The sequence below is a fragment of the Adiantum capillus-veneris genome, chromosome 18 (assembly GCF_014529385.1).
Source record: "Adiantum capillus-veneris isolate H3 chromosome 18, ASM1452938v2, whole genome shotgun sequence".
Lineage (NCBI taxonomy): Eukaryota > Viridiplantae > Streptophyta > Polypodiopsida > Polypodiales > Pteridaceae > Adiantum > Adiantum capillus-veneris.
Genome location: NC_140948.1, coordinates 146,486,448 through 146,496,728, shown reverse-complemented (window position 1 = coordinate 146,496,728; position 10,281 = coordinate 146,486,448). Strand labels below are relative to the sequence as shown.

Here is a 10,281-nt window from a genome sequence, read left to right as displayed (position 1 = left end):
CAAAGTAGGCGAGCATGACTGTAGGAACAGCAGACTCACCTCTTTTCCATAACCAAAAATTCTTACTTGTCCCTCAAAAGCCCTCGTGAGTTTTGCGTGCATTCTCTTGCTATAAACGGGAACGAAGACAATCAAGTCCATCATAGACAGAGTGTCTTCACAGCCCATAAAAACCCCTACATTACGTGCCACGCGCATCACCAGTTTCCCAGAATCGATTCCCTTCAAGAAACTGTTGTACTCATCCTTGCGATCTGTGACGAACGTGAGCTACACGCAAGTGTGTACGTGAAAAAAACAGAAGAAGAGAACTTAAGAAGAAGCATATGAATAGTGGAGAAAAATTATATACCGTTGCTCGGCCAGCAGGAGTCGGCCCATCCGCCACTATCAGGTCTCCGCAAGTACTCCCAGACTTCATTTCTAAGCTTTCGCTCTACACTATGACAAAAGCAACAGTGCCGAAACAAAATTTACTACCTCTAGCAACTCTGTTCGCAGCTTCATTTAGAAACTGCCGAATCGTGCTTTCAGGACAAAAGCTCAAGCGAATAGGGAACGGTGTTACAGAGTGGACAACTGTCGTGGAGTCAACATGCAGGGATAGACTAGAGCTGCTACCCTCCCCTTTGTTTTTCCTTCTGATTGTTGCTCCCTCTACTCGGACAAAGGTACCTACCGGCAGTTTCTCAGTGAACCGCTTGATCAACGACGAGCTGACGACAACCGTAATAGTATCAGAGCTATGTTTATCCACAATGTCCACTTCAAAGTACATTGGAAATTTTGGGTCACTCATCTTGTAGGTTCCGTAGTTGTTTAGGACTTTCCCTTGGATTGCGAACCTAGGAGTGATTTCCGATAGGTCAGTGATGCTCAAAAGTGGAACACTGCTTGTTTCACGCACTTCAACTGAGCTAGGCTCTCCGTCCTCCACTTTCGGGATTAGAAGCGGCCGTTCCCAATATTGTTGAGCAACATTGTCTGAAAAGGAATGTTTCGTTGAGGAAGCAGCTTCGGCGTTACACTATTCGTCGCCAATGCAGGACCTACAAACGTATACATGCTCAGAAACACAGTCAAAATACAAACTGGCTACCAGAAATTGTAAATTGATTACTAGAGTTGTCAAAGTGATTTAGCAGGTCAAGAGCCTACTTTGAAGCTGACTTTTTGGACACCCCCTGGATTTGTCGATCAACCCGTCGTCGGTAACCATCACATTTTCGGGTTTTGGAAGGAGTACTAGCTAAGGACACGGATATCTCCACCACGCCACGGTCCCGACTGGCTGAAAGAGGTGCTTTCTTAGCTTGCAACTGCAACTGCAGCCCCGACTGCTTCCTCGTTGGCTCTGCAGAAACGAGAAGGCGACTGACCCATTCCACCCGCTCTACCAACAAGGCACAGAAAACCAACACACTATACGGTAACAATAACCGAACCTGCTTACCATCCACCTCCATGTTGCGTGTGTTATCCAGGTCTTCTTGCAATTCAATTGTTATACCTGCAATCAGTCAAGAAAACATCACAAAAAGAAATCGGTAGAGTGCACATGGTACCTTACAATTACAGTTTGCAAAATATTGGTTTCATTACTACTTTCCCCATTGTGCAGCGGACACCATCAAAGAAACATACACACACGTCACACTTTGCACTGGCCTAAGTCAAGTAACTAGCAGCCATTTATTGGCACAAGAGTTTGCAGATGGGTTGTTACTGTCTTCAGGCATTTGTGTGCCTTGCCCATACTAATGTAATCTAACTCACTCCCAGCTACTGTAACAGCAACAAACAACATAGAAATAAGCGCACACATCAGCTGGGAAGCAACAACGAAGAAGGTACAAGTAAATTGAGCGAAGACAAAGCTCAGCTATCCAATTACTGGGAGCAGCTATCATTTCACCTTGGAGTGTAGCGAGGTAGATAGCAATGCTATGGACACTAAAGACCAGGTAAACCAAAGGGGGAGCTGTTTTTTATCTTCTTTTGCAAAGGTCATGCTTTTGATTGCTGAGAAGAGCTATCGTTTCACCTTGGGGTCCAGCAAGGTACATATCAGTGTTGCCGACATTACACACCAGATAAACCAAAAGAGGGACCTGGCTATGAATCATAAACCAAACCAGAGAAAGATTCCAGCAGGCAGCAAGCAGTGTGATGGGGATGCTTGGCCTCACAACTGGCATGGGTCTTTCTGAAGGCTTCGTTTTCTGTGAGTCAAATGGCAGCAATCGATTCAGAAAGCTCTGCCTTTTCGCAATGTAACACGGAAACGGGCAACATTTCTGAATACAAGTTCTTTCGATGGGTTTCCCAATAGAGTGCACTTGTTTAGATAACAAACATACGTTAAGACGGACACGTTTTCAACTCCTCTTTGAGCAGCTGCAATGAACACAATTTCCGTAATTGATTGATGGGATCTAAGGCGAAAGACGCCCTTCTGTGCTTGTCCACACCGCTCTTCAGCTTGCTCCGAACCCCTTCTTGCATGCTGAGGTTTTCTTACTCATGTAGCCAGTGGGCAGCAAATTCCTCTTGAGTTTTGAATACAGCCCTCATGACAAATTCCCTTGCAGAGCAGCACGCGCAAAAGTTTCCACCAGCAACCCGGCGCCTCCAAAGTCAAACAAGACAAAGCTTGTCGATTTCTCTGGCGGTATGCAATTAATTATGCATCTTGTGTTTAATGTGTATATATAATTGGCTCTTGCAAAAGAGAAATCCTTATGGTAGAATGTTGTAGGTAGAACAGGTATCCCAAGAGATTGCAACACATGGAGAGGTAATTGGATTTGACACCCTGACGGCCCAGCTTACACGAACACAACATGCCACTTTGTTCAAAAAAAACAAGAGCGCATGAAGCTTGAAAGATCAAACCTTGGCTTCTTGTACCAGAGGTGGAAGTCTCACGATTGTGAGCTCCCTTATTCGATGCAAGAGCCTTTCCCAAGACCGTCGCAAATTACGCATGAGCATAGTGAAACCGGCACATAAGCCACTCCTTGGAAGTTTTTCACATGCGCACAAAGTCCTCTATGGGCAGAAATAGCTGCTGGCTAACAAGAAAAGTTCAGCTACTAACGACAAGGGTTACATGCTCATCACAACTCTGTGACCATGTAAGACTATCGATGTATTCCATTGTCTACAAAGGACTCATATGTCTGTAGACTCCATAGCTCAAATTGTTTGTCCAAACAACCATCTAGAAGATGCTGTAAGCATCTCAGTACACAGCCGAAGGCCTGTTTTGAAAGTGTAATTAAGAAAGACAAGTAAGGCTTAAGCTTATCACAGAACGTGACCTTTCATGGGAGAGAAATCTCCATATTAACTCATTATAATGGCAGCCCTCGAGCAGACCAAAGACATTCTATGAGACAACAAACAATGGGGAACTTTTCTCAGGAGAGGCCATGCTCTTGATTGCTGACAATTAGTATTATTATACTTACCTGCAAGCTGTGCCCGCGTTGTTGCTTCAAACAACCTTCGAAAGGCACAAGAAATTTCACGAGACATAAGGCAGAATGCACGATTTTGTGCCAATGAGTCCTCATGTTCGTGTAAGCAGCAAGGGTGCTCAAAGCCCACCACCTGCTTGTGCTTACAAAAGATGAGAATGGAAGACTTTTCACCGGATGCAGTCACTTTCGCTTGCATCTCAAGAGCCTGTGGGAGCATAGGGACCATTGAGATGGGAAAAGAAGTACATCAAGAGATTAGGAGAAAGCAACTTCTAGAGAATGATGCTGTTCTTCGAAATGCTTTAATGAACATATACACAAAGTGTGGTGCTCTTTCTAAAGCGCAACGAACTTCCAATTTAGAATGTCGTCTCTTGGAGTGCCCTTATTACCGGGTACGTGCATTCTGAGCATAACAAGCAAGCAATTGCGTGTTTCGAATTGGCACAAAGTAAGGACCTGTCTCCCAATGCAGGGACGTTGTTGTGTGCCCCACAAGCCTGCGGCAGCTTGGCAGCGGGAATTGTGAGCAGGGGCCTCGCAAGAGTCGAACATATTTTGAAACAATGAGCTCAAGTTAAGGTGGTACCTGCAAAGATGTCCTCTGCTGAGAATCACACGGCAAACACTGCTCACAGCAACAAAAGAAACCCAAATCAGCACGCAACACAATTCCAATTCACATTCACAGTGTTTCACTCAGGTGCATACCCTTTCATTGGGGGTTGCACTGCTTGGAAAAGCGTGAAAGCAAGCTGCACGCAGAAGGACGCCTCGAAGCCGCCACCACAATTAGCAACAGCTAGGATAAGAAAGCGCATCCAAGCTTTCCGCGGCATGCGCTGCTGAGAGCAGCAACTCTGGCGATTCTTCAGGCCACGTCATTTGCAGAAAATATACATTGTAGAAAGGCCCCCCCGGTGGCAGGCCAAAAACAAACCCAAGATTTGGATGCTCTACTCCTACTACAATGAAGCTTTTGCGCTAAGCTCTCTGACTTCAGGATGGCTATTAGGCCGTGGCAAAGGGATGTTCCCTGTGTGCCCGCCGTTGCCAATTTGGAAATTGGATCCTACTACAATGAAGCTTTTGCGCTAAGCTCTCTGACTTCAGGATGGCTATTAGGCCGTGGCAAAGGGATGTTCCCTGTGTGCCCGCCGTTGCCAATTTGGAAATTGGATCCAGTGAACCAACTCGATTGCTGTGCTGCAAAACGTGCAACCAAGGGGCAAAGGTCTTGATCTGGCGTTTTTCTGGAATAAGTAGGCAGAGAGAGACAGTTTTATGCAGGTTTTAAGCCCAAAAGCACGGTAGGAAAAGAAGTGATGGTGGGGTGAGCTGCAAGGCCTCCCAATGCATCTGGGAGGGCCTCCATAGCTTCAGCAGTGTTTGTAGGCGCTCTTCTGTGGTATATGGCAAAGCTGTGCCACTGCAAATCAACAGCAGACCCATCAGCTTGGGCTGTAGATGTTCTCGAAGTGGGAACACGAAGCAGTATTCAAACTACGTGAGGATACTTTGTTCCACATTGATGATGCCTGCGCTGCTCTAGAAGGGGACTTTCAGAAGCAATATTTCGAGGAAAAAAGGCATTACAAAGAGAAGCTAAACATGCTCAACAGATAATTAACCCTGATTCCAAGCTAATTCAAAGTCTCAAGTCTGAGCCGAGCCCTCTTCAAGCTCTGGAAACTAAGAAATCATTGCTAGTCACTGATGTGGGCAACTTTCATGCTCTATCCAGAGCATAAATGCACTTAAATTGGGCGCTCGTTATGTCAACGTCCATATGCGCATCGGTAATCTGTAGAAATTTATTTTTTTGGACAAATTACTGCCTGCTCTGCTACTGCATCTAGGTAGCACTAGAGCTGTAGAAAAAACAGACAATATCCTGTCAAGAAAACGGAGTGTGCCAACTGTACTCTTGTTGGGTTTGTGATTGAGTCGCAAGCAAAACGAAAACAGGCATAACCATGTACAAATGTAAATCAACAACATTTAATCAAAGCCAAAACATAAAACTTATCTTTGCAGAAATGCTTTGAAAAGAGGTAGTTCCAGACTGCCTCACGTTCATTGCAATCGTCACAGGTTGTTGCTCCTAGGGCCTCCCATATTTGGAAGGAGGCCATGTCCTGCATTATCTTGTCCTGATCTTTAACCTCAATGATGATATTATCATTGGTAATTCTTTGATTACAATATATGTTTAAGCTGAGAGTCTTGCAGATGCTTGGGGTATTGTCAGCATCATGCCTTCATGTGATGTTGTCTCCTGGAATGCAATGATCACTATTTTGTTGCCTAAAGCGTGCCAGACGAACTTCTCTCTAACAATATCGTTGCAGACAAAATCCACAATGTTGCCTAAAGCGTGCCACTTCTCTTTAACAATATCTTTGCAGACCAGACCCTTGTCGGCTTTCCTTTTTTCCTTTCTTTATAATCTTGCATGTGGATGAGCATTCGCTAGTTTGGAGGGATACAATTGGGAATGTCCAAGAGCATGGCTGCTTTGACCTCTATCAGTAGTGTTGTGCTAGATACGTCTTGCAACAGAGTGCCAATTGTCTATACACCCCACCTTGGAGTGGTCGTGTAGTTGGGTTCATTAAGGTGGCTGCCTGCACTAACTACTAAAGGCATGTTCTGAGTGGTGCTTACTACCATTCTTGTCATGGCTAAATGACTTAAACATTGAGCTGCGATCTGATGTGCTTATAGAGGACGATGATGAAGATAAAGGAGAGCTTCTAAGGAAGATAGAAGAGGTGATGGAAGCCCTATTTTCTACAAGACTGAAAGGATTCGCAGCAGTAAGATGTATGGTAATAAGCTATTAGGTAGCGAATCCATCAGCCAAAACAAGTCTACCGCCTCCTTGCAGTGTTAATAGCTGGCATATGACACGAGCAAAGAACTGAGGATGGAAGTGCCTAATCATTGAGAATATGATGTGATATATGGAGGAGAAAATCGGTGTGGTTGTATGCATTGCCGTGCTTCGTAAAAAACCATCTTCGTGTCTCCATTCGTCTCCACAGCCTGCTAGACCAGCAAGAGCTCGATAGTGTGTATTCCCATATTGTCACGTGCACATCTAACCCTATGTGCATGTGGACAAGTTGTTCCTACTTCTAGGGTTCAGGTTAGCCTAGGAAGTGTTCTGGCACCTTTGTGAGACTGTGCGCAAGCCGTGCATGTCCAGGCAACTAAATTAGTTGCATATCCTCTGATTGTACACAGCATGATCATTAGCACGACATTCAGTACCCATCATGAGCATTTTCCAGAGCATAGAACCCTTTTTGCCAAAGTACACATTTTTCATTTATTTATTAATAAGTGACTTTTGTTGCAAAAGTAAGTAGGGCAATTTGCTAAAGATCTATAAAAGAAACACATTGGGCATGAAAGCGCGAAGCAGAGGCTACCGGGAGATGCGCACAGTGAAGGAGTGCGAAATTGGGCCAGATGCAGCCAAGCGTGAGTGCAGGAAGGGGGTAGCGCTAGGGATCAAAATTGTAGAGAGAAAAAAATGAAATATATTGAAATGTTATATTAACGTCTTCAAAAGGCCAAAGTGACCTATGAGACCAGAAAGTTACAATGTGGTGGATCTGATACAAAGTCAGAGTAACAAGAGAGAGAGGCTCCTACGTTTTTGGGAAAACTCACTTGTGTTGAGTTGTGGGTTTTTCACTTTTATTATAAGTGACTTTTAAAAATGTGTTGAGTTTCAATGTGAACCTGAACGAAGTATAAAAATGTACATGAAGTGTGCATAAGGGGTTATTTAGGGCCTTTAACCCAACAACCTCCCACTTAAAGGCATAAATGATACCTTTAAGCTAACCAACTCCCACTAGCTGTATGCAATGCTCGTGTTGAGCCTTAGCAAGACTCTTGGTGAGAACATCTGCAAGGTTATCTTGTGTAGACTAGACCATCCTCCAATACCTGACGTATGAAGTGGTACCGCACATCTATGTGTTTGGTACGCACATGAAACATGGCATTTTTGGCTAAATAGACAGCACTTTGGCTATCACATCCCAACACGGGAGTATGAGCAGGCATGCCAAGTTCTTTTGCAAGTCTGCCCAACCAAATGGCTTCCTTTGAAGCTGAAATGTATTCGGCCTCAATAGTACTCAATGCCACAATTTTCTCCAACCTAGAACAATAGCAAAGACATATCCACTCATAGATATCCTGGTATCCATGTCACCTGTCATGTCGGCATCACAATATCCCTGCAACTTTAAGTCACTTTTACCATAATAAATACACTTTGATTATGTACCTTTCAAATATCTCAGAATGCATTTGACAGCTTCCCAATGTGCTTTGCCAAGATTCGACATGTATCGACTAACAACTCCCACTGACCATAGCATACATAAGAGAACCACAAGCGGATGCATAAGCAATTCCCTTCATTGCTTTCAATGCCACCTCATCATTTAGGCAATCTGCTTTGCTAAGCTTAGTGTATGGAGGTAAAGGTACTCCAAGAGGCTTAGCATCAGCCATATTAAACCTGTCAAGTACTTTTGCAATGTACTTTTCTTGAGATAAAACAACAATTTCAACTTTCTATCTCTTTTAATACACATGCCCAAAATATGCTCTGCATCACCCAAATCCTTCATAGCAAAAGCTGAATTTAGCTTATGCTTTAGAGCATCGAGACTAGTCTTATGTTTCCTGGAAAGCAGCATGTCATTAACATAGAGAACAAGTATGATGGGACTACCATCTTCATCACTTTTCATATACAAACAATGATCTGCATGGCTGCTTTTAAAGCCTTGAGACAGCATAAAAGTGTCAAACTTCACTATACGACTGCCGTGATGATTGTCTCAAACCATACAGAGCCCTTTTCAGTTTGCATACTAGTTCCTCGAGTGTAGGAACTACAAAACCCTCAGGTTGTTTCATGTATATGTCCCCTTCAATGTCACCATGCAAAAACGTTGTCTTTACATCCGCTTGATTCAATTCCAGATCAAGCACCGCAACGAGAGCAAAAAGGACACGAAAGTTGTAAGCTTTACAACAAGGGAAAAGATTTCTTGAAAATCAATTCCTTCTTTCTGTGCATATCCTTTTGCAACCAATCTTGCCTTGTACTTGGGTTTTTCATCCACGATCTTAATCTTCTACACCCATTTGTTAGGAAGAGTCTTTCTCCCTTTAGGCAATGGCACAAGATCCCAAGTATCATTTGCATACAAGGACTTCATTTCCTCTTGCATGGCAAGCTCCCACTTATTGCTTGACTCATATGACTTGGCCTCTTTATAAGTAAGAGGTTCACCCTCATGTGTCAATATTACATGATGCAAAGAGGGACTAAATCTCTGCGGTTACCTTCTCAAACGAGTTGACCTGCGTACCCAATGATCTACATTCTCAGACAACCGTTCTACATTATGAAGCAACTCATTTTCAGCTCTATCATGCTGCTGAAAATCATTTTCAGCCAATTCACGTGGTTGTTCATTCTCATCAGGAGCATCAATATCATGTCCTACCTCTTCTGGCTCAAGGTTAACCGGCCGATTATCAATTTCAGCTTGCGGTAATGCATCATGAGGCTCTTTTTCAACATCAATGGGTGGCAAGAAATGCTAAAATCTGACTGTTTTCTTGTCAGCATCAAATTTTGTAGCATTCTTAAGCAATTTTGCCTCATTGAACACTACATCTTTACTGCGAATTACCTTTCTAAATTGTGGTAACCACACTCTATAGCCCATTTCACCTTCTTCCCCATAACCTAGGAAGACTCCTTTAATGGACTTCATATCAAGCTTTGTTCTCAAGTCATTGCGTACATGAACAAAAGCTTCGCAGCCAAATACTCTCAAATGATCATAAGAGGCAGGTTTGCCAGACCAAACCTCCTCTGGAATGTCATTTTTCAGTGTACTATTCGGAGAGCGATTGCAAATATGAACTGCAGTTTTTAATGCCTCTCCCCAAAACTCTTGGGAAAGATTAGCTGTGGACAACATGCAACGCACTCTCTCACATAAAGTAGGGTTGTACCTCTCAGCCACACCATTCGAAGACAGATTATAAAGGGTTGTCAACTCCCTTTTAATCCCATTATCACACAAAAACGTTGAAATTCAGCAGATACATATTCTCCTCCATTGTCCGACCTGAGACATTTAAGCTTAGCACTCTTTGAGTAGTGACAAAAGCATGAAACTTCTTAAAAGCGTTAAAAGTCTCACTTTTATTTTTCAACAAATGCACCCATCCTTTCCTAGTACAGTCATCAATGAATGTAACAAAATACAATGCACCACCAAAAGATTTAACAAGCATGGTGCATACATCGGAGTGAATAAGATCAAGAGGATTAGCTTTGCGAGAGACACCAGAGTAATAAGAAGATTTCTTTTGCTTTCCATAAAGACAATCATTACAAAAATCCAAGTTTTCGCCTTTTACATCAATCCTCTTCAAAGAGAAAAGCACATCAATATCCCTTTGGCTCATATGGCCAAGTCTCTTATGCCACAATTTTGTATGTGAAGCAACTTCAGCAACAACAAGAAACTTGTCAGGCAAAGTTTTACATCGAAGTTAGTACAAAGTACCTCTTTTAGACCCTTTTGCAACAAGCATAGAGCCCTTGAGCAAGTTCCATGAACCCCCGGCAAAGATGGTAGTAACCATGTGCATCTAACTGACCAGCTGATAGAAAACTTTTCTTACTGCCTCGTACAAACCTGACAACATTCAATACAAGCTCTTGACCATTGTTAAGGGC

At 43.2% G+C, this 10,281-nt stretch overlaps 1 protein-coding gene across 1 annotated transcript; it reads right to left on the bottom strand.

The window, feature by feature from the left end:
- Positions 1–855: 855 nt before the first annotated feature.
- Positions 856–4,436, bottom strand: LOC147436589 (uncharacterized). The gene is made up of 6 exons (XM_086489456.1): positions 4,197–4,436; positions 4,075–4,113; positions 3,474–3,508; positions 1,454–1,510; positions 1,159–1,354; positions 856–1,049 (listed from the first exon to the last, which is right to left on the bottom strand). The coding sequence occupies exons 1-6, from the start codon at positions 4,322–4,324 to the stop codon at positions 1,028–1,030; spliced, it is 477 nt and encodes a 158-aa protein (XP_086345582.1). The 5' UTR covers positions 4,325–4,436; the 3' UTR covers positions 856–1,027.
- Between the last annotated feature and the right edge of the window lie 5,845 nt (positions 4,437–10,281).